General features: G+C 52.5%; 1 protein-coding gene across 5 annotated transcripts in view; it reads left to right on the forward strand.

Annotated features, from left to right (window-relative positions):
• Positions 1-23,101, forward strand: part of ZMYM3 (zinc finger MYM-type containing 3) — a 30,860-nt gene extending 7,759 nt beyond the window's left edge. For 4 of the 5 annotated variants that reach the window (XM_042825485.1, XM_042825483.1, XM_042825482.1 and 1 more), the window contains exons 2-25: positions 947-1,846; positions 2,519-2,559; positions 2,963-3,032; positions 4,123-4,411; positions 5,353-5,530; positions 5,956-6,168; positions 6,708-6,858; positions 7,423-7,538; positions 9,565-9,651; positions 9,971-10,121; positions 10,703-10,875; positions 11,299-11,464; positions 15,181-15,239; positions 15,765-15,933; positions 16,555-16,670; positions 16,842-17,016; positions 17,553-17,699; positions 18,505-18,608; positions 18,966-19,134; positions 19,250-19,401; positions 19,829-19,943; positions 20,873-21,127; positions 21,217-21,334; positions 21,713-23,101. In XM_042825485.1, coding sequence (XP_042681419.1) covers positions 961-1,846; positions 2,519-2,559; positions 2,963-3,032; positions 4,123-4,411; positions 5,353-5,530; positions 5,956-6,168; positions 6,708-6,858; positions 7,423-7,538; positions 9,565-9,651; positions 9,971-10,121; positions 10,703-10,875; positions 11,299-11,464; positions 15,181-15,239; positions 15,765-15,933; positions 16,555-16,670; positions 16,842-17,016; positions 17,553-17,699; positions 18,505-18,608; positions 18,966-19,134; positions 19,250-19,401; positions 19,829-19,943; positions 20,873-21,127; positions 21,217-21,334; positions 21,713-21,911 — 4,299 coding nt within the window. In that variant the 5' untranslated portion in view covers positions 947-960 and the 3' untranslated portion in view covers positions 21,912-23,101. The remainder of the gene's footprint in view (positions 1-946; positions 1,847-2,518; positions 2,560-2,962; positions 3,033-4,122; positions 4,412-5,352; positions 5,531-5,955; positions 6,169-6,707; positions 6,859-7,422; positions 7,539-9,564; positions 9,652-9,970; positions 10,122-10,702; positions 10,876-11,298; positions 11,465-15,180; positions 15,240-15,764; positions 15,934-16,554; positions 16,671-16,841; positions 17,017-17,552; positions 17,700-18,504; positions 18,609-18,965; positions 19,135-19,249; positions 19,402-19,828; positions 19,944-20,872; positions 21,128-21,216; positions 21,335-21,712) is intronic. The other variant, XM_042825486.1, reaches the window with a different exon arrangement.
• The last annotated feature ends 322 nt before the right edge of the window (positions 23,102-23,423 follow it).

A 23,423-nucleotide genomic window follows, 5' to 3' on the forward strand; every position in this document is an offset into this window, starting at 1 on the left:
AATGCCTTCTTGCCTCACCTTTCTTGGCCTCTCTGCCTGTGGTGCTGCTGGCTTCAGAGCTGGGCTGTGGCTTTGGCCGTCTGCTGGTAGCGGCGAGCATCGCACCTCCCTGCATGGATGCCGTGCACAGCCACACTGCTCCTTCCTCCTGACTGCATTGCATGCTCATGCCTACTTCACTGCGTTCTCCCTCTTATGGCTGCTTTTAACATTGTGGGCTTTTCCACTTTCTGCCACCATCCAAAGTTTCCCCCATCTCTGGGGGAAGTCTTTTCTTAGTCTTAGTCACTGTTCTTAGTCTTTTCTCGCTGTTCCCTGTCTGAGCTTTCACCCACACAGTTATGGGGCTGCATCATAGCTGCAGTTTAGTTAGGACATTGTTTAGGTCTGTCCTCTGACAAAATTCCTGTGTCGTGCCACTCTCTGTCTTGTTCAAGACTCAGACTACAGAGATACAGAGAAGTTATTTCTGCCTCTGTTTCAAGAGAAAAGATATTTGGGAAGATAGGTAAAGAGCTAAGAGATGAGGAGAAAGGAGAGGCCGCATGGTTTGAGTCTGGTGAAACACAGCAGAAGGCAGGGATCGGGTTGTTATGTGCCACAGAACGGCTGTGAGAAGCCTCCTGAACTGGTGCTCCAAGTAATTTCTGGTATCCCACTGTGTCCTTCATCATAAGCAAGGCTGTTTGCCACGCCGTGCTGAGGGATGCGGATGGTAGAGAGAGTTCTGAAAGACTGGCTTTGCTGAACTGCTGTGTCTTGCTGCTGCTTTTTGGCTTCAGAGTTTTGTAACCTCACAAGGGCTGTGATTGATTTGCTGGTGTCCTGGGTATTGCAGGCAATCCTGCCAGGCCTTGGTTTACTCCAGCAACGTTCAGAAGAGCAGGCAACTCATGCGCCTTTAGATTGGTTTTCATTAACTTGCAAATCTCTCTCTCGTTTCCAGTTGTCATCGTCTAAATGGATTCTAGTGAAATTTCGGGGTCTCTGGACCCCCTGTCTCTGCCTGACAAACCACTTGTTGGTGATCTTCCTGCTGACATGGAGTTTGGGGAGGATCTCCTGGGCTCCCAGACGGCTTCTACCCAGGAAGCTTCAGTTCTCCGGCCCCCAGACTGGGATCAGTCCAAGCAAATGACTGCAGACGGGGACTCAGGCCTTCAGGAGGGAGGAGACAGCCTGTCTGAGCAACACAAATCAAATGACCTCAGTCTAGATAAACCCAGTACTGTGTTGGACGTCCTGGAGAAACCTGATGTGTTAGATGACTTGGATGGAACTGCTGGCTCGGTGGAGCTAAATAAATCAGAGGGTCTGGATGAGCTGTGTAAGGCACAGCCTTCCCTGGATGGGGAGGGTGGGATGGGGGACTCCTCTGCCATCTCTAAAGAAGCCCTCGTTCCAGAAACACAGAAAGAAGGGGAAGATGTGCCAAAAACTAATTCTGAGGACCTGAAGGAAGATGGTGCTGCTGCTATTCCTGCACTGTCTGATGAAAGCGGCCCCGAATCACCGCCACAGCCTGCTCCTGACTCTGGAGACCTCAGCAGTGCCCCAGCCACAGAAGAAACCACAGCACAACCCTCGAGTCCGCCGGGAGCCCCTCCACAACTCAGCCTTAAGCAGCCAAAAAAGACGAGGTTGAAGGCACCGAGGAAAAGCTCACCTGTGCAGAGGGAAGGACTGCCGGGGGACGCAGAGATGGAGCTGAGCCCAGACAGCAGTATGGCAGCTCTGCCCTGTGAGCCCGCACAGGAAAAGAAAGCAGAGGAATGGAATGACGATGGGAACAACTCACTGAGAGAAAGCACTGGACTGAGGGCAGAGGAAGCTGCGTTACCAGCAGGTAGGTTGTTGTTTCTGCAGGACTTGGCTTCCTCTTGCTCAGAAGGCTGCTGGACTGCACTCCTCTGAAGTTGGAGAGTGCTCTGAGCTCCAGCTTTTCTGTCTTCCTTTACCTTGGAAATCAGTGATGTTACTGATGGACTAAATATGGGAAAAGTGTCTCTCTTATCTGGATTAATGTTCTGGAAGCTGTTCTTTTGGTGTGCACAAGCTCTCACTCTGGTTTTTCTAGCTTTAACTTTGATTTTTAGTGCTTGTGTTAGCTAGGAGCTTCTCTGATAAAGCTGCTGCTGCACATCTTTCTCCTCATCCTTGGGGTCTTTTTTGGAGATGAGGATTTCCAGTAGGTGAAGTCCCACTGTCCAAGCTGGCCATCCTCAGGATGTGTTCAGTCTTCACAGTCATGCAGTTGGAGGCAGCTGCCCAGCCTTTCCTGCATGCAGGAAGGTCTCTCCTGTAAGGACTTCTGCCAGACCACATGTATTTATCTGTACCTGCAAGTGGTGGGTTTAGGAGCTTTCCTCTGTCTGAACCCCCCCAGAATAGCTGGCTCTGTCTGAGGCTATATATGCAGACTGACCCAGAGGAGGGCTGCATTTGAGCAACATCAGTTCTCTTCTGTTAGACAAAAGCAAGATATCAGATTAAAGTTTCTTCTGTGCTTCTGTTGCAGAAGGCCTGTCTCGGAAGGGAAGTGTGCCCCAAACTGAGAAGGTGAGGAGAATACAGTCAAGTACGTATGCTGTGGGAACACTGAGGGTGGCTGACTGTTGCCAGACTCATTGAGAGACACTGACTGTCTCATCAGCCCTGTGGGAGGGAGTTTGCATGTCTGCAGTGATGGAGTGATCCCTGAGTACTGCCACAGTGCTGTACATGCGGCTTCAGTGTGTCTGTCCCTGCCACCCCCAGATGGAACACCATTCCCATAAGGCTGCTTTCCCCTCTATCCCCCACATGGCCAACTCTTGTCGGATATCTATGGAGTTTTGCCCCTTTTCAGCTTAGCTAGTGGGAATTTAAAGTTCAGAAATTGAAACTGCACAGTGATCTGGGATATTTATCCATTGTTGTCTTAGCAAATGGTTAGTCTAAAAATTTCCTGAATCTCTTCTAGGAGAAAAGAAGTGAACGAGCCAGAAGATCAGAAAGCACCAGGCCTGAAACTGTGAACTCTGCTGAGAGCAGTGAGTAATCAGCGTCAGCCATCACCCTTGTTCAGCCCTAGGGCAGGACCTGGACCCAGTGCAAGCAGGCAGTTTGTGTTGTGAACGGGGAGTAAGGACCTCGGGGCTTTCATTTAGATGTTCCTGTTACATAGTGCAGGTCCCTTCACCCCTAGAGTTCCCATTTCAGGATACTTGCCTTACTTTCTCAGGGTAAGGGAGGGGAGAGTTGCAGTATTTTTGTAGTGGTTTATAACAATAAGCACCAGCTAATGATAAGGTGAAACGCCAGGGATGTTTCCATTCCATCTTCCATTTCCTCAGCCAGAACCTTTCTTCCTTTGCCTCTGTGCCATCAGGCTGTCTGAAGGAAGGTTGCATTTTGGGGGCTTACCTGTAGAAATACAGGAAATCTCTGTCCTCTGTTATGTCCAGTGTTGCAGTCATATTTTCTTACATTTTACTGTAGGTCAGTTGTTGTCTGTCTGTGCTGGAGAGGTGGCTGGTATCCAGCTTGTTCCCTTCAATGTTCACTGGTTCTTATAGGGCTTTCTGTTGTCATGTTTACACTTCAGGCATCTGTTCCACCTTATAACTTTTCCTAGAGGGGAACTTAAGACCAATTTGCTTAAGGACCTTCCAGCTCATCTCCAATTCCAGCAGAGTATCTTTTCAGGGTGTATAATCACAATATAATCAAGAGAGTTAAGCAAAGTAGACAACAATAACAAAAAGAGAATAAGTGGAAGAGCTTACCCTTCAGCTGAGCTCACCACAAAACACCAAGAGAGATGACCTCCAGAAGAGATCCTTCCCCACTGGCAGCCAGCTCTTAAATAGGTCTAGGAGGGGTGGAGCCTGGCTCCAACCCTTCCGGCAGCACAGGAGAATTGCCTTCACCTGTGCTCCTCTGGCTGACTCATGGCTCGCCTCAGGTGATCAATCAGAGGTTCAGGCCGTGACTCAGCAGTTCCCATACACAGGGTCTCTTTATCATTCTGCTTAGGGAGGTACAAAGCATTTAAACGAGCTGCAGAAAGATGCCCCCAGACAGCCCCAGCATCCCTCTAAGGACACAACTTTTAGTTCCTAATGGAGAATCTCTTTGCAGTTCCGGTCTCTGACGAGGATTCCGATGCCATGGTGGATGATCCCAACGATGAGGATTTTGTTCCTTTCCGCACCCGCCGCTCGACTCGCATGTCGTTGCGCGCTCAGACGGCTCAGAGAGCTGCCCGTTCCGTCGCTAAGATGACGTGTGCCAACTGCCGGACCCCGCTGCAGAAGGGCCAGACCGCCTACCAGCGGAAAGGACTGCCCCAGCTCTTTTGCTCCAGCTCCTGTCTCACCACCTTCTCGAGGAGACCGCACGGCAAGAAGATTTGCACCTTCTGTAAAAAGTGTGTGATCGTTCCCCTCTCCTCAGTGATTCTGCGCTCGTCACCCCGCGCGTTTTCCCCACGGCTCTGTGACTCCCATGTTTCCTTTGTCACCCGTGTCACTCTGCCAGCTGTCACCCCGTGTCTTCTTCATGCATTCCCTCCTCCCTCCACTCCCTTTATGTTACTTACTGTCTCTCCCTGCTTGGCTTAATTCCCCTTATCCCTGTCTGCTCTCAAAACAAACTCTTGCATGTTTCAGGCACCACCTGAATCATAGAATCATAGAATCATAGAATCACCAAGGTTGGAAAAGACCTAAAAGATCACCCAGTCCAACCGTTCACCTATTCCCAATAGCTCCTACTAAACCATGTCCCTCAACACAACATCCAGTCTTTCCTTGAACACCCCCAGGGTCGGTGACTCCACCACCTCCCTGGGCATCCATTCCAGTGCCTGACCACCCTTTCTGAAAAGTAATACTTCCTCATGTCCAGCCTGAATCTCCCCTGCCGTAGCTTGAAGCCATTCCCCCTGGTCCTATCACTGATGACACGAGAGAAGAGGCCGACCCCCAGCTCACTACAACCTCCCTTCAGGAAGTTATAGAGAGCAGTGAGGTCTCCCCTGAGCCTCCTCTTCTCCAGGCTGAACATTCCCAGCTCCTTCAGCCTCTCCTCATATGGCCTGTGTTCCAGACCCCTCACCAGCTTTGTTGCCCTCCTTTGAACACGTTCCAGGGCCTCAATATCTTTCTTGCAGTGAGGGGCCCAAAACTGGACACAGCACTTGAGGTGCGGCCTCACCAATGCTGAATACAGGGGAAACTGGGCTCTGGGCTGGGACAGAGGCTCATGTGGAGCAATTCCCTTGGGATAACAGAAATTTCCTTCACTGCAGTTTGCTTAGTGGCAGGACTGGTGTGTTCTTGTGATAACAAGTCTCCTTTTGATCCCCAGAGAGATCTGGAATACCAGGGATTCTGTGGTTGCCCAGATTGGTTCAGGTGGCTCTTTCCATGAGTTCTGCACCTCCGTCTGCCTCTCCCTCTATGAGGCCCAGCAACAGAGACCAGCACCTCAGTTTGCAGACCCCTCAGACACCATCCGTTGCAGTGTCTGCCATAAACCTGGTGAGGTAAGCAAATCTCTTGTCTTTCTCTTGTCCTGGATCTGGTTATTGTGACCTCCAGCCCTCGGCCCTACTGGTACCATCACTGCACGTTTGCTGGGTTGTCCTATGGTGTGAAGCTTTAGCTCCAGAGCTGCCTTGGACTCCCTCCCACACTTTTCCTTCTTACTGTGAGGCAGCTCTTATTCCCAGAAATAAGGCTTCTGCTTCTCCCCACCCTGCAGATCGTTGCTTTCTGCCACTCCACTCTCCCAGTTGCTCTGCTGGCTTTTGGCTGGAGGCCAGCCTGAGTCCCCAGCAGCTCCCAGTGTGGCACTTGTCACAGTTTTAGCGTGGCAGCCCATTCTCCCAGGGGTTTTGATAGCAGGGTGCCTGTGTGGGAGAGAGGCCCACGGTGTTCTGTGAGAGTGACAGCAATATTGTTTCTGCAGGTCCAGCATGAGGTCAGCAATGGGAATGTAGTTCACCGCATTTGCAGCGACGCCTGCTTCACCAAGTTCCGAGCCACCAAGGGGCTGAAAACCAACTGTTGTGACTACTGTGGACTTTATATATACAATAAGGGCATGCCCGTGGAGTACCTCTTCCATGAAGGCCAGCAAAAGCGCTTCTGCAACTCTAGCTGTCTCAACAGTTACAAGAAGGTGTGTGGAGTCAGCTGCTGGGGGTTGCAGGAAGGGGGGCTCCTCTTTGGGCACAGAACGTTTTATGCAGTAGCAGGCAGCTTGAACCTCCTTGGCCTTCTATTGCTGACAAAATATCTTAAGAGTCTGCTGTGAAGAAACTTTGAAACAGAACTTTGTTATACTGGTTGGGGTCCATCTTGGACCCAAGCACAGGTTGAACACTCAGACACAGCTGGACAGGGCAGTTCCACAGGTAGATGCAGCTAGCGTGCTTAGTTGTATCTGTAGCCAGAGTAAACTTCACTCAACTGCCCTGATGGGACTTCCAGGTCTTGTATTCCTTCCAGAGTACCCTTGAAGTGAGAAGAAGGGGTGCCAAAGGCAGGTTTTTTGACTACAACCTGAACCTACAGATTGCGAGCCTTGCTCCTCACATCAGGTCTTTCCTGCAGGAGAGCTGCTCTGTGGTGGATGCAGTGGTGGCATGGAGTATGAGGATAGGACCTGGTGTTCTGTGTAAGGTTCCCTGACAGCTCTGTTCTGCTCTGTGTTTGCAGAAGAACACCCGAGTCTATCCTTGCATGTGGTGCAAGACGCTGTGCAAAAACTTTGACATGCTGCCCAATGTGGATCGCAGTGGCAAGATGGGACTGTTCTGCTCCATTTGCTGCACTACCTCCCACAAAGTGAAGCAGTCAGGCTTGGTTGGTAAGGACCCTCATACAGTGATTTCGTCACCTCTCTACTCAACTCCTTTCTTTGTACTTGTTATTGCTTGTGGATAAGACTGGAAAGAATGTGGGAAGGTGTCTGGGGAGGAGTCCAGGGTGATAAATGAAAGAGATGAGGAGAGAGAGGTACTCACTGCAACGTGTAGCCATCGTGGTGCTGAGGGGTAGTGTCTGTTGCTGTTCCTAAGGATGCAGGAGGCAGTTGTAGTACTGCACTGTGCTGTCATTGTCCTCCCCATTACGTAGATTACCACTGTGTTCAGGAGTGGGTATGGTCTCTGATGACTGATGCAAGTAGTGCAAGCTGTTTTGTCCAAATTTCCATATAGCCAGTATCACTTATTTGAACCAGTCTGCTTTCCATCCATGTTTAACATTTCTGTCCTAGCAGAATCTGGTGCTCTTAGTTTCCTGGTGTTCTTGTCCCTTCGTTTTTTGTAATAACTTGACTGAGGATGAGTGAGTAGATTGCATGCCATCCTCAGAGTCTAGACCCGTGTCCTGTGCTGCTGCCCTCACCAATTCCTATCTGTTTCATCAGGTCCCCCTAGACCCTGCAGCTTCTGCAGAAAGAGTTTATCTGAACCCTGCTATTACAACAAGACAGACCGGGTTGTCTACCAATTCTGCAGCCCCAGCTGCTGGACCAAATTCCAGGTACTGAAAAATCCTTCATGCTGGGCTGGGCCCTAGAGCTCCTGCCTCTTTTCACACGTAGCAGAGGCTGCAGCTTCTTCAGGCTCCTCAGGGAGTGTCTGTAAGAAAATCTCTACTGGAGCACAGGCATTCCGATGACTGCAGTTGCTTAATTCCTTGGTCTTGGCCCCACCTTCCCCTCACTTCATTTGGAATAAGACTGGCTGTAATTCTCTCCAGTCTATCAGGTTATGCCACGTAGGAGTACAGCACAGAGCTGCATTGCATGAGTAGTTTGGAACATAGCGGCCTTACAGGTGTGCTGCAAGTAAGCTAGCAAAGCACCGTGGGCACCTGCTAGAATGGAAAGAGGCAGAGCTGCTCTCTGAGCCAGGGATCACCAAGAAACAGAAGTCTTCTAGGTCATGTTGTCTGAAATTTACATCCAGCAGACTTGGATACCTCAACTCTAATTGTCCTCAAAGGCTTGACTGATGATGTTGAGTTTTCTGGTGTTGAGTTTGGGTGTACATTAAATGTTCATAGTATTCAAAGGCAACTGGAAGAATGTTCATTTTGTACAGTTGTCAAAAAACAAAGAAACAGCCAGGAAGACCTGGGAAACTTAGGCCAGGATGTGCCTTGGGCAACTGGGAAAACTTAGAGAATCTAGAGAAGGAAAGTTATTTTCTGGCAGTTGCAGTGTCTGTTTGTCTGTTTGTTACTGTTCTCTTTTTCTATTCTTTTTTTTTATCATGGTGTAATAGTTTGCTAAGATCACGTGCTGAGGGTAGCTGACGTCTCTTTACAGCTTCATAAAATGTACATACAGACTTCATAAAATGTAGGAGTTATTGCCATATAAAGTCAGCATTGTAACATGGCATTAAAGCCATGCATGACCTGGATCGGGATCCAGCTTACTGACAGATCTCAGAACACACTTGGTAAAGAAAAAACATTGAAAGGAGTGCTTCAAGATGGCTTCTCAGGGATCAGTATTAAGCCCAAGGAGTCAAACATCTTCATCAGTCATCTGGAAATAAAGTCAAAGTAAGCGTACTAAAATTTTGCAGATGAAACAAAAACTGGTGAAGTGTTAAGTGATGCTGAAGCCAAGGCAGTCATACACAGCAAAGCAGTTGAATTCCTTGGCAAGGTTGGATCCTCCTGATGTGTACTTACAGTTCAGTGCAAGATCAGCCTTACTCAGGTAATGCTGGGATGTGAATCCTGGAAAGTAAGGATGTAGAAAAAAACCTCTTGATTGCATCAGATTGGCCATTAAGCACGAGTGCCTCAGCTTACAGCTACGAGAAGAAGGATTCGGTTATTGTAAAAACAGGCAGAAGAGCAGGAAGCGAGAAGTTAGGGGCCTAGGAAGCAAAAGATCTACCTAGAATACTGTGCAGGTAGGAAGGACATTCATCCAATGCCCCATTGTTATTAATGTTGAAGAAAAATAGCAAGTATGCTGAAGAAAAGCTGCAAAATTGCACAGAACCTCAAAAAAAAAAATGTCACTGACAGAGCACCTTATCTGAGATCATCGGAATGAAAACCTGAAGATGACTTTATTAATGAAGATATCCCTGTGGACAAGACACCAAGTATTAAATGGCTCTTTAATCTAGCAGAGGAATGTGGGATGAGAATGGCTGCTTGAATTCGGAAGTTACATTACCCTGAAAATAGAAACCAGGCTTCAAGGTCTTTTAGAGAAAGTCTCAGAAGAGTAGCAGAGCCACCATCTCTGAATGTGCTCCAGTGCAGAAGGGTGGGAGCCTGAAAATGCCCTCTGGAGAACTGGACCCAGTACATTGGAAGCAAAGTGGAGTTACTGAAGAATCCGTTCTCCAGGAGCTTGAGATGTGATCTGATGGACTGACTGTGAGTCACTGCCAGCGGCATCCAGCGCAGGTCTGAGCAGGGGCAGATGGACTGCGGTGGTCAGTGGAGCAGGAGGGACGACTGGTGGCAGTGCAGAGCGGGTGCTTGCTGCCCTCTGCGTGCCCCTCTCTCCATGAGGTGTCTTTGTCTTCTACAGCACACCAGCCCGGAAGGTGGGATCCACCTGAACTGCCATTACTGCCACAACCTTTTCACCGGGAAGCCAGAGATCCTAGACTGGCAGGTGAGGACTTTTCCCAGGGGGATGTGGAGGCTGAGGTCAACCCCTGCAAGGACCACAGAGCTCTTCCTCTCCCTGCTCCAAGGAGAGTCCTTTCTGAGCCATTGCTCTGAATGCCTTGGTCATAGAGACGTGCCTGGAGATGCGCCTGAATGCTGCTCTGCTGATGTTCAGCAGCACGTCAGAAGGGTGGGAGGAGACCTCCTCTGCCAAACCCTGCCAGGGGAGCTGGGGACTTGTCTCAGACCCGTAGTCTTGCTTCCCTGGGAAGCGTGGGGACCTCCTGCCAGCCTGCCTGACCTGGTGGTGGTCTTTTTGGCAGGACAAGATGTATCAGTTCTGCTGCAAGGATTGCTGTGAGGACTTCAAGCGGCTACGTGGGGTAGTGTCTCAGTGTGAGCACTGCAAGCAGGAGAAGCTGCTGCATGAGAAGATCCGCTTCTCAGGGGTGGAGAAGAACTTCTGCAGCGAAGGTACTTGGGGAAGGCACGGGAGAGGCAGATCCCCCATGCCAGCCCTTGCTGGGGGAGGAGAAGAGAGCATGGAGTGGAACAGAGGGGAGACTGTCTAGCCAGGCCCTGGGGCGAGAGCCTCACCATGCAGTGAAGGGAGGACTGTCAGTGGGGATGGCTTGCTGTCCAGCCAGGCCCTAGGGCAAGATCTTTACCGTTCATTGTGTCCTTGGGGAGGGCTTTCTCACAGCTTTTCTCTCTCTGGGGGCTGGGGAGACAGCAGGTGGCAGCTCCGCTCCTCCTGTCATCATGCACTTCTACGCTCTTGCGTCTGGGCTGGCCTGACCTGGCCTTGCCCTGCCTGCTGGGTTCCTGCACACAGGAGGTTGGAGTCAGACTCTTCCTAGAAGCATGGAGGTGAGAGATGGCAAGTCCCCATGAGGTCCCATCTTATCCCAGCCCCAGGGGCCAGTGCTGGATTGTTCCCTACAGTGTGTTGCGTGTGCTCTGTTGTCTCCGCAGACCTGGATTCTGGTCATGTTTGGGTCAGGGAGGCCCCCAGTTCATCCTGGGAAGGTTTCACTCCTATTGTTTCTCCGCAGGGTGTGTGCTTCTTTACAAACAGGATTTCACCAAGAACCTGGGCCTGTGCTGCATCACCTGCACCTACTGTTCTCAGACCTGCCAGCGGGCGGTCACCGAGCAGCTGGAGGGCAGCACCTGGGACTTCTGTAGTGAAGACTGCAAAAGCAAATACTTGCTCTGGTACTTCAAGGTCAGTATTGGCACTGGCAGCTTGTGCTAAGTGCTGTGGTGGGCACGGCACCCAGATAAGTGGGCATTGCACTGAGGAAGCTCGCACTGCTGGAGTCTGGCTGGCACTGCTGCGGAGAACCTGGCACTGCTGGAGTCCTGCCTGGCAATGACGGGACACTGCTACGGGGAAGCTCACGTAGCTGGAGTCCCCAGCTGATCCTGCCAGAGCACTGCACTGAGGAAGCTCACAGTGCTGGATCGGCGGCTAGTGCTGCAGTGAGAAGTTCGCACCGCTGGAGACCCCGGCTGGCACTGGCAGGGCACTGCTGTGGGGAAGCTCACAGCACCTTGCCATGTGCACCTTTCACTGGAGAGTTGTGTTGCACTCGGAGGGGGTGTGGTTAGTTACTCGTTGTTTCTCTCCTGCTGATGCGGGCTTTAGGCAGCTCGGTGCCATGCCTGCAAGCGTCAGGGGAAGCTGCTGGAAACCATCCACTGGCGAGGGCAAATCAAACACTTCTGCAACCAGCAGTGTCTGCTGCGATTTTACAATCAACAGAACCAGCCCAACCTGGACACGCAGAAGGGGCCCGAGAGCCTGCTGAACAGTGAGTAGGAGGGAGGGAGGGGACCTGCATAGCTCAGTCTGAGAGACACAGGGAAGACTGAACAGCAAGGGGTGGAAGCTTCCTGCCTGGGACTGGATGAGACGCTAGGGAACAATCCTGCACTGGCCCTTGGGGGGGAAAGGACGGAGTGGGACCTAATGGGGCTTCTCCATCTCTAACGTCTATGGTTCTATGACACACAGGGCCCAGACGGGAGGAGCCGGTGCCAGCGTGCTGCCTGTAGCTCACACTCTTAGCGAGGATACTCAGGGATTTAATGGGCGATTCCATCCTCATGTTGCCAGCGGAGAGCTCGATATGCAGGGTTAGGGGACAGCGTGGCTTGGCATGATAATCCACCTGCAGCCCCACACCACCTCCGAGCTGTGACCTTCTCAGATCTCATAAGCTAATCAGGATTGGGCCAGGTCAGTGCTTGGATGGGAAGCATTCAAGGAAAACACAGGGTGCTGCAGGAAGTGGTGCTGGTGATGCTGTAGGTGGGCTCTCCTCAGCCAGAGCTGAACCTAGACCGATCTTGAGGGAGCGCAGAGCCGCTGGAGGCACTCTGTCTTGTGAAGTTAGATTGGAGTCCTACCTAAAGGTTGCTGCAGCTTTGGGGAATTGCCAACCCCTGTCCCGGATAACCCCATTCTGCATCCGTGGAGTTCCAGCTGGAGAGGAGATTTTCACTGCCTGTTGCCTCATTTCCTATCGTTAACTTGAGCCAATTGCTCACAGAAGATTGCAAAGTGCTTTGGGGTCCCTCAGGATGGAAGGTGCTCATAGTGACAGTGACAAGACATCGCATGGCCCTTGGACACTTGTGTAGTTTCATTCTGCTTGGTCTTTCAGAGGCCACGATCTTCTAGGTAATCTGTTTGATCTAGTTAACAGAAGGCCTGCAGTTTGTGATGTGACTTCCTTCAGTTCATCAGGCTTCAACTGATACCAGTATTGCAGGCTCAGGGCTTTGCAGTCCCCTGGGATTTCACGAGGTGTAAAACCCTGACTAGGGTGCACTGAGGAGGGGAAACCAAGAGGAGGACCTTCCCTTGAGAGACCTCATTCTCCATCTTCAGGTTCTTCTTGAGGCCTCTCTTCTGACAGCAGTTGGCAAATCGCAAGATGGGGGAAACCCTGGATGTCAGAACTGCTTCGAGAGCAAAGCAGAGCTGCTCTGCCAGGAGCAGACAGTTCCTCCAGCCAGGGGAGTCCCAACCTGTCTTCCAGGAGCCATGCTCTGTAAAGCACCGTGTGAGGTGACAGCTCAAGTGGCAACAACTGAGGTGACCTGGACAAAAAACTGATGGTTTCAGCTGGCACTGGGGTGTCCAGAGAAAGACTGCTTGATGGGGCACTGTCCTGCTGCCCTGGTGGAGGAGGAGGCATTGAGCTTACCATCTCTTGTAGCTCACCGCGTGATTTTACAGCCTTAGCCTTGCTGTTCGATTTGTCCCCTGCTTTCAAGGCATCTTACCTGTGAGGCATCAGTAACACTTCTGTGGGAACACAGGCACAGCAAGCAAGCCACTGCCTGCCAAGGGAAGCATCTAGTTCATGCCATTTGGCCCTTGCCTCTTGGAGACATGGACCACAAGACTCTTGAGTACCCTCTCCACCTCCACCAATTGCCAGGACCTGACCACCACCCTCCATCACGTCTCTAGAGGCCCCCAGGAACTTTGCTGTTGAGCACTTGGTGCATTGCCCTTCCCCATACTGCCTTTCTGTGCGCCTGTGAGGCAGAGGATGCAGGGCAAGCAAGGAAATGCCCTTTGGTAGCACTGAGTGCTCGGCTGAGCACAATCTCCAGGCTTGGTAAAAGCCAAAGTGCAAGTGCTGCTGGTGGCACTGAATCTTCTACGTTCTTGTATGCCTATCCTCTGCCAGCTGTGGGAAAGGTATGGACAGCTTTGTCCTGGGACTGTGGTGTACTGGTCAGTTTGCACTGGAAGGCACTGGTGCTGGAGCCAGAGCTGCTATGTGCTTACACAGAGCTTTCCAGCCCAGTAGGCTGGGCAGGGTGTTTCAGGAGGAGCAGCTTGTCAGTGCTGGTGAGGAACAGCTTCTGCTTGGTCCAGCCAGGGTCTTCTGTGCACCTGGCAGCAGTGTTGCAAGCTTGCAAGGGACTGCTTGGATTTTAGGCCCATCTTGGGCATTGCTGCTGACCGCTTGCTTTTTTTGCCTAAAACCATTAATTCCAGCAGTTCTGTCTGCCTGGTGATCCTCAGGGAGCTTACTAACAAAAAGAGTGGCCACTCCTTTGCTCAGAACAGTGTGTGTGGAACAAGTGATTGAGGAGCTCCTGCCACAGAACTGTGCCCAGAGGCTTCCAAAGGAAACTGGTTCTGTATAGGGTCATCTAGCTGCAGAGGAAGTCATACCTGGTGCAGTTTATCCATGGCAGCTCTTTACTGCTGTTCTGGGAGTGAAGACCAAGCCTCAGCTTTCTTGAGAGCCTGGACGTGCAGCGTGTGGAGCTTTGTGGTGGGAGGGTTTTCTTGTTTCCCATAGAGCTAAATCTTCATCCTGTGGGACATTGACCTTTGCTTTGATTGTGTTATAGCAAAGACTCTGCTTTTGCTCTACTCCGCAGCTTGTCTTTCTCCATCCAAGCCATCCATGTTTCCCACCTAAACTTGCTGCCCATTCACTTTGGGAGGGTCATGGGGAACTCTGGGACCCACTGAGATGGTTGCACATCCCATGGCCGAATGCCTCGCTGTAGGCTGGAGAGCTTCCTTGGATGGGAACTTAGCTGTGCCCTCTGTGGCAGTCACCAAACGGGCTTTGCTGCACCTCTGTTTGCTGAAGAGCAAAGCTCCTGGGATTCTTGGGAGCTGCACAGCTGCAGATACCTGTGTGTTGGTCCTTGGGGAGTCTGGATCTTGCCTGGGGGCCGATCTGTAGGAGGTGCAAGTGGAGCTGCTGCTCCGTGTGGGTGCTCTGACCTGCTGCTTTCCTTGCAGGTGCCTCCTTCACACGCGGCCCATGGTGGGTCGGTGCTGTGGAAAGCAGCTCTTTTTCTCAGCCACACAGGTAACCAGGGTTCACGGGAGGCTTGGATGAAGGTGCTCTTTTAGCTCAGCAGCCTTTGAGATGGGTGTGGGTGCTCTGCAAAGCAGGTGAGCTGGAATTATCATCTTAGCAAGGATGATACTGTCACCATCTGAGAGTAGTGTCTGCCAGGGACGCCTCTTATCTGCTGGCAATCCCTGCTCTTTTGCATCTCTAATGCTGGGCAAAGCCGTTTCTGTACTTTCTGGGATACCTTGTAACTGCTATTAGCTCTGTCACCTTCTTCCCAGGGATCTCGAAGCACTTTGCCAAGGTACTGTAGCAGGGAGATGGAGGCACAGGGAGGGGCCATGGCTCGGTACAGCAAGCCGGTAGGCAGAGCTGGGAATAGAGCCCTGGCATCCTCTCTCTACAAGGGGCTGGGATTTCTCCTGACCTGCTGTGATGGGGATGGGGTGGACCACAAGGGAACACAGATTGACACGGCAATGACTTGATTGTGGAGTTGTAGCATTTTCTAAGGTGCTAGGGCAAGAGATTTTTGGAATGACTGACTATTCCTGGAGTGGCCAGGAGCAGTTTCTGGGGAGCCTGTCACTGCCCTCTGGCCTGTGGCTGCTGCCACCTCCAGTCCCAGCAGTGGGACCTGTTAGCCAAGGAGCTCTTGAACTAAGAGGCATCGCTTTCTCTTACAGGTCAGTCTTCAGAAACAAAACCACCCGCTTCTTCCCATCAGAAGGCAGAGACTAACACGGTAAGGCCTGCTGGAGATAGGAATTTGCTAGATAGCACGAGGGGGCTGCCCTCACTCAGGTCTGCAATTGTCTGTGGAGATCTAATTCTCCTGTTACCACTGTGTTTTAATGGTAGTGGCCTGGGCAGTGGGAGCTGATATGAGCCTCTGAGCAGGGCAACATCAGCACATCTCCTGAGAGGTGGATGGGTGACCATTGCCCAGGAATGAAGCATGGACACCAGAGCAGTCTGTCGCTGTGTGCTGGCTCCACTTTGCACAGTGCTCACCTGTGCTTGGGCATAGCCACTGTCCCACTGCACTCCCTGCTGCTCACCAGTGCCAAACTTCCTGCTGACTGTAGAGATCCCATGTGGGTTTGTTCCCTGCCACCGTCAGCTTGGCAGCCCGTTGGCCAGATGTAACTCTGGGAACATGTACATGTGTGCTGTGGGCTGCCAGGCTCCAGGAGGCTGTACCAGTGGTTGAAAAGAGGCAGTGCTGCTTTCAGTGGACACCAACCTCCTGCTTTCTGCATTTCCTCAGTTGTCATCAAAGACCTCCTCAGCCCACATGTCTCCAGCCGCGCCGCCTCCCCCACCCCCTCCAGTTCCAGCCACCCCTCGGAAGAACAAAGCTGCCATGTGCAAACCACTGATGCAGAACCGGGGTGTTTCCTGCAAAGTAGAAATGAAGTCCAAAGGATGTCAGACAGGTAGGACAGTAAGACACAACTAACTGCAGGATTAAAGGGGCATTTTGGAAAGGAAGATTGCCTGTCTCTACTCCAGACTGGATATGAATCCAGCTTGAAACACTCTATAGAACTGCTGAACGTTTGGCATCATGCTGAGGGAGTGTCAGGGGTGTGCGAGGCATGCACAGCCTTGGATGGAGGTTGGGAGTCCATTTCCATGAGCAACAAAAGGAGCACTGCAGCTTGAATCCACCTCTCTTACAGTATGTGAGGCAGCTCCTTTTCTTCCAGAGATCTTCAGCTTGCCTGAGGAGCTGTCTGTCCAGCAGGTTCCACTGTGAATGCTCTGTGAATGCACTGTGTCATTGCGTGCATGTATGCCTCTAGCATATACAAAGTAATTAGATCTCTCAGTAGGACCAAATAAGAGCAGGGCTTGCACCACTTGCTGAGGCAGGTTTCTCCTGCAGAACTAACTGGCTTGCTGCTGCTGCTTCAGCTCTGCCTGTAAGTCAGATGCTGATGTCTGGAGGGGCTGTGGTGCTGTGTGGTTGGCTGTGTGGGCATGGCTGTGCATAGCTAGGCTGGGTGGAGGAGCTGCTGGGAGCAAGGTCACTGATGTACTTTTGCTCTTGTCAGAGGCTGACTGGAAGCCCCAGGTGATTGTGTTGCCAATCCCAGTCCCGATCTTCGTGCCTGTGCCTATGCATATGTACTGCCAGAAAGTACCTGTGCCTTTCTCCATGCCTGTCCCGGTAAGCGACACACTTCACCTGCTTGTGTTCTCTGTCTCAGTCCTGCCTTGCTGTAGTTTTCCTGCTTCTCTGTCCTCTTCTGCTGCCTCTGCTTACCCAGCAGTTGGCTGAACCGGAACACTGTGTGAGCACAGCACATCTGATCTCTGCCTGGTGTGCTGCTGTCAACAGGTGCCTGTGCCAATGTTTCTACCCACCACACTGGAGAGCGCGGATAAGATTGTGGAGACAATTGAGGAGCTGAAGGTGAAGATCCCCTCCAATCCTCTAGAGGCTGACATCCTGGCCATGGCAGAGATGATTGCAGAGGCTGAGGAACTGGACAAAGCCTCCTCGGACCTGTGCGGTAGGTTCTGCCGTGGCTCGGGCTGACCTGATGGCTGGCATTGCCAAGGTTTACCTGCTCCTGAAACCAGAACATCTGCCCGGATTGCAGCTCCTCCAAAGCCTTTGAGAAGGAGCAGAGTGGAGCAAGCCCTCAGCTGCTGCTGAGGAAGTACCAGGAGGGGAGAACTGCAGCAAGGAGCAGTGCCTGCCACCGTCTGCTTTGGGGTTGCCACTCTTGGCACACATTCACTGATTTATTCACAAGGCTGTTCAGGCTCTTACCTAAAATAGCTCCCCAACCAGAAGGCTAACAGTCCTGACCTCACAGGTCTTTTTAGCTGGGGGCTGCATTCCTCAAGCCCCAGTGACGGGCTGTGTCTGGGTGAGGACGGAGGTCTAGTTTCTTGCTGTGCAAGGAGAGCTGGGCGGCGCAGTTGTTGTGGTGCTGATGTGAGCACAGGACTGTGCCCTAGGGAGCCTGACTTCATTTTCCAGTTATCATGAGACAAAACAGGTTTTTGAAAGTTATGTTTCTCATCTGCTTTTGCATTGCAGACCTGGTGAGTAACCAGAGCGCAGAGGGTCTCCTGGAGGACTGTGATCTGTTTGGACCGGCAAGGGACGATGTGTTGGCCATGGCTGTCAAGATGGCAAACGTCCTCGATGAGCCAGGCCAGGACCTGGAGGCTGACTTCCCTAAGAGTAAGAGCTAGGTGAAGCAGGCATGTGGGGCTGCTCATGCTGCAGCAGGGTCCTGCTGCCCTCAGCCCACCTTTGCCAGCAGCATTAAGACCTGTGTGAACTTACCTCCCCATGCCCTCTGACTGACCCTGCTTGAGGCCAGGAGCTGAGGGTCTTGCAGATGACTGCTCGCAGCAGGGGTGAGACCACCACTTTTGAACAAGTCTGTGTTTTCTGACTAACTGACCTCCCGAGGATGTAGGTCTGCAGGAAAGGGAGAATGAGAAGCTGATTCTAACAGCACTGAGTGTAGGGCAAAGGTGATAGTGTGCTTACAGATAATGATTGCAGACGATCCAGCGAAGCCCAAGAGAGGCCTGGACAGTGCATGACATTTTGGGAAATGGCAGAATTGCTGTGTGTGTTTGTCAGAGGGCAGAAGGTTGGGAAGAAGGAACGGACATGCTCAGCAGTGCTGAGGCAGTATAGTAGCAGCAGAAGACAGAGAATTGGGGGACTTGTGCCAGACTGTCACCACTGCTGGCCTGGAATGAAGGCATGAAAGATATTCCAGATGTTTGGTTCTGGTTAGCCTGAGAAATTTTGCAAGTCTGGCAGGTGATAGTGTTTCCTTCGTTGGGCTGTGGCTAAATGTTTGTGCCAGGCAGAAGTGGTGGGCACAGGGTTTTAGGCTGCATGTTCCCTCTACAGCTGGCTGTAAGAACCAGACCAGAATGGCAACTTGCCTTAGACGCCTGCCTGTTTTCTCTGCTGGGGACAGGATGAGGTGTCTCAGCTGATCTCTTATTCCTGTGTCTCCTTTCAGATCCTCTATACATCAACCCCAGTGTAGATTTCCTCTTTGACTGTGGGCTGGTGGGCCCCGAAGATGTGTCCACAGAGCAGGAGCTGCCTCGTGCTGTCCGAAAGGTGAGCTGTTAGTGGGTGCTGCCTGCTCAAAGCCTTGTGGATTTGAAGTGGGAGTTGCCATCTGGGACACAGTCTGAGGTGAGGTGTGCTGGGGAGGCTGTACTCCCTCCCTTCAGAGCATACCTGGCCTGTGGGCCACTCTCTGAGTGGAAATATGTTCCTGTTACTATGGAACAGCCCTGAATGCAACATGCCGTGTGAGAGCTGGCCTCTTCCCTGCCTGTGGTCCTCATAACTAATGGATCTTGTTAGCTTGGCTGTCAGCAGAAGGATGCCTGCTGGCATTGGCACAGGCACACTGGGAATCTTGCATCTGTCCCAGGTACATGCCTCATCTCACAGTACACCTCTCTGCAGGGACAGAAGCGCCTGGTGCTCTCTGAAAGCTGTTCCCGGGACTCAATGAGCAGTCAGCCCAGCTGCACAGCTCTGAACTACTCCTATGGTGTGAATGCCTGGAAGTCCTGGGTGCAAGCCAAATATGCAGGGGGAGAGAGCAGCAAGGGAGAGGAGCTGCGCTTTGGCCGTAAGTGTCTGTGTGGGGCGGAGCGGCAGGCACCTCCCAGCAGCTGATCCCAGCCCCTCGAGGTGCTTCTCGCCTTGCAGGATGTTGTCTGAGGCTGTGGTGTTTGTTTCCACAGCCAAGCCCATTAGGATCAAAGAAGACATCCTGGCCTGCACAGCAGCTGAACTCAACTATGGCCTGGCTCAGTTTGTCAAGGAAATAACGCGGCCCAATGGAGAGCGCTACGAACCAGACAGCATCTATTACCTTTGCCTTGGCATCCAGCAGGTGAGGGAAGGCTGCTTGTCCTCCCTTCCTTCGCAGCCAGACCTGGGGGTCACATCTGGTGAGGGGGTTTTCTTACCCTTTATTTTGCCTTCTGGAGATCTATGACAGCAACCTGCCTGGTTCGGTCTTCGTTCCCGAGCCCAGTGGGAGCTGACAGGCATTCCCTGTCCTTGCACCCAAGGAGCACATCCTAGAGGAAGGCTGAGTGAAGTCTCCAAATTCAGCCTCAGTCCCTTCTCATTCATCAACTCTGCTTTGTGATGTCGTGCAGTTTCTCACAGTTTTCAGGAGTAGATGCCTATAGCTAAGCATCTGCTCTGCAACTCTGCCTGTGCAGTCCTGGGCTCTGTGTGTGTCCTGGCCTTTATGGGAAGGTTTTGCACCAGGTACCACTGTCTCTCTTGACTGTGTGTTCTGTTCTTTCTAGTACCTGCTTGAGAACAATCGTATGGTGAATATATTTACAGACCTTTACTACCTGACCTTTGTGCAGGAGCTGAACAAGTCCCTGAGTGGCTGGCAACCCACAGTCTTACCAAACAGTACGTGTCTCCATATTACCTTGACTTACCACACACATAACCCATTTATGCTTTTTGCCTTGGATCCTCCAGTCTGTTTGCATTCCTCCAGCCTCAGTCTTCTTTCTTGGCACAGGCAGTGCTGTTCCACTGCGTTTTAGGGTCATCCTGACCCATACTGACAGCAGAGCCAATCTGGTTTACGCCTCAGCAACTTTGTTTCCCAGAGTCAGGCTGGCTGGGAGCAGAGTGTGGCTCATTTGTTTCTTGGAGCAGTTCTAACCCTTTACAATAGTGAATTTCAGTGGTGTCCGAACCCTTTGGGAAAGAGGATACCAAACCAGCAGGTGTGGTGGCCCATGTCCTTCCCTTCCCACTCTGTCAGAAAGCCCTGCACACTGTTATGAACGTTGGCCATGGTTGCTGTCATAACACCTTGTGAGCAGAACTTTGCAGAGGCTTTCCATGATGCCACAATCTGGGCTTCCTTCCCTGCAATAAACAGGTAGTTGCTGTAGCCTCTCTTCTGCATGATGGCTGTTCCAGGCAGAAGCCTTTGGCTCCAGACCTGTGTGTCTGGAGAGGGGCTGGCTTTTCTATTATCTCACGTAGTGAGGTGGAGCACTGACCTGGAGTCCACTTCGTGGCCATTTGTGGGGATGAGCTGTTAGGATTTATTGGGATTCTGGGCTGAGATTTGCCTGTGCTGTGGAATGGGCAGGGTTAGGGTCCACCAATGGCTCCGGAGGAGGAACCTCATGGGAAGGCGGGCATTGTGAAGTGTCAGCACCGAGTTGAACTTGGAGGGGAAGGGATTGCTCCAGGCCCACGTTCTTCAGATGCGTGGGGCTGGCTCCCAGCCACTGCTGGCAGGCACATTGTTCTAGTTCCCTCCTGAAAGAACACGAGGCCACTGTGGGTGTTGACCTGGTTCTTCCTCTGTATTACAGACACAGTCTTCTCACGTGTCGAGGAGGAGCACCTCTGGGAGTGCAAGCAGCTGGGCGTTTACTCACCCTTTGTGCTCCTTAACACCCTTATGTTCTTCAACACGAAGTTCTTTGGGCTGCAGACGGCGGAGGAGCACATGCAGCTCTCCTTCACCAACGTAGTGCGGCAGTCTCGCAAGTGCACCACAGCCCGTGGCGTCACGAAGATGGTGAGCATCCGCTACTGCGCTCCTGCCAAGCAGAAGAAAGGCCGAGGTAGGGTCTGACAGAACATCTTTTTTTCCATCTCCCTGCCTTCTCCGTCGTGTCCCAGCTGTGATCCTACCCCTATCCCGCCTTTGCAGATGGTAGCACTGGAAAGAGAAAGCGTGAGGAGGAGATGCCAATGTTGGAGCAGCGGGAGAACAAGATGAACCCGCTTCGATGCCCCGTCAAGTTCTACGAGTTTTACCTCTCTAAATGGTGAGGCTTTTCTGGATCAGAGGCTTGTGTTGGTTTGGGGCCACCTCTCAGTTTCAGGGAGACCCAGTGGACTAGCTGCTGCTCTCTGCACGTTCTTCCATCAGCGTTAAGCCTTGACCAGGGTCTGCACTGCTTGTGGACTGTGATGGAGAGAACACTTCTCTCTGTCTGCTTTCATTCCTTATTTCTTGAAAGACATGGAGGGGTGTGTGGCGCATTGGTTAGGGAGCTTGCTTTGGAGTGAGGACTACAGTGCATGGCCTTGTCTAGCCCAGAAGATGAGACACTTGAGCCCTCCTTGATAATCGAGAGGGCGAGCCAGGCCTTCTGAGTCCCTGCTGTTGATGTCCTAGGTCTCACTTTCCTTTCTCCTTACAGTCCTGAGAGTATGCGGAACCGCAACGACATCTTCTACCTGCAGCCTGAGAGGTCGTGCATCGCCGAGTCCCCGCTTTGGTATTCAGTCATCCCCATGGACAGGAGCATGCTGGAAAGCATGCTGAACCGCATCCTGGTGGTGAGGGAGATCTACGAGGAGCACAGCCGGCTCAGCAGCGTGGAGGATGATATGGACTAAGCACAGGGTGCTGCTGGGCTCGTTCTGCTCCAGCCTTGGACACCTCATCTCCGTGACTCCTGTTCTGGGGGCCGTGCAGCACAGCGTGGGGCCGGGACTGCGGCAGTGCTGTCCCCACATTGTTACTGGACTCGAGACATCTCATCCTGCTCGTAACAGGCCTTTCTTACCTACGTGGCGCCTGCGCTCAGCCCTGTCCCGTGCCAGGTGGGCCATCTTCCCTGGGGCCAGCCCCTGCAGCACAGAGGTGGCAAAGCCACCAGGGTGGTGGCCCCTTTTCTTCCCCATCCTCCCGCTCCCCAGGGCTGCAGCCCCTACCCCAAGCTCTGACACTAACCCCTTCTCCCTCTGCCCTGAGGCAGGAACCGCACAATACGGCAGAGTGCTGCCTGGGACCAGCAGGCTCTGAGGCTTTTAAATTCCCCCCTTCCCTTGGCATCAGCTCACAGGAGCTGCACGTGGCACGGCAGGAACGGTAGCTCTGCTGCAGTGGGACAGTGTTTTCAGGGCAGCAGGGAAGGACCACCGGCAGAGTGTGAGCTGTTGCATAGGGGAAGAGTTGTTTCCAGGGTTGGGGGTTGGCCAGGGCTGGCTGTTGGGAGCAGATGAAGTTGGTGCTGGAACGTGGGGTCAGAGGCCCAGCTGGGTCGTCTCCCTCAATTTTGTCAATGTTTTCTGAGTCGGCAGAAAACTGACTGACACGGGTCTGTGCCAGTGCTGCCCTTCCCTCCCCACTGTCCCCATTCCTGGTGTAGCCCCCTACGCAGGGCGAGGTGCCACCAGCATTGCAAGCTGGCTGGGGTGCTGGTGGCAGTAGTGGGTCCCTCTGCTCTGCTCCAGGCTCAGGCAGCCTCTGGCAGAAGTGAGGGGATCTGCTTGGCCTCTCCTCCCTCCCAAAGTTGCAGGGCCCTAGTGCCCTGCCCAGAGCGGGCTGGGCTCCTGCTGTGCTGTTCCCTGCTGCCTCCTGCCCCTCCTTGTGTTCTGGTTGGTTTTCCTGAGCTGTACATGGGTCTCAGCACTGTTTGTTGAGCCTGTATATATTGTTCTGGGCCTTGGCCTGGGGCCCTCTGTTCTCTGTGTCCATGTGGAGAGTGAGCCACTCACCAGTCTTGTTGTAGTGATAACAGGGCGTTAGGACTAACCCTGTGTCTCTGGAAACCATTCATTTCAAATAAAGTTGCAGAAAATTGCTGGCTGCCCCTGCTTTCCCCAAGCAAGGGGTGGGCACTGGTATGCAGCCCCTTGCTCAGCCGCAGCCCCGAACAGGGAGCTTGCCTGTGGGGCTGGGATCCTCCCTTCGCTGTGCTTGGCCTCTCCCAAATGTGCTGCGTGGCTCTGTTGGGCAAAAGGGCCCTTGTCCCCTCAGCAGTGGGTGATCCCAGCTCAGCCCGTCCCTGCAGCCAGATCACGGCCCTGGGGAAGGAGAGCTGCCACCATGCATCTCCTCTCCATCCCTCCCTTGCTGTGCTGCCTGTCCTGCCTGCTCCCCACCCACAGGACTACAGCCCAGCA

Source organism: Centrocercus urophasianus, unplaced genomic scaffold, assembly GCF_019232065.1.
Source record: "Centrocercus urophasianus isolate 14NV4802_14NV808 unplaced genomic scaffold, USGS_Curo_1.0 seq_24, whole genome shotgun sequence".
Classification (NCBI taxonomy): domain Eukaryota; kingdom Metazoa; phylum Chordata; class Aves; order Galliformes; family Phasianidae; genus Centrocercus; species Centrocercus urophasianus.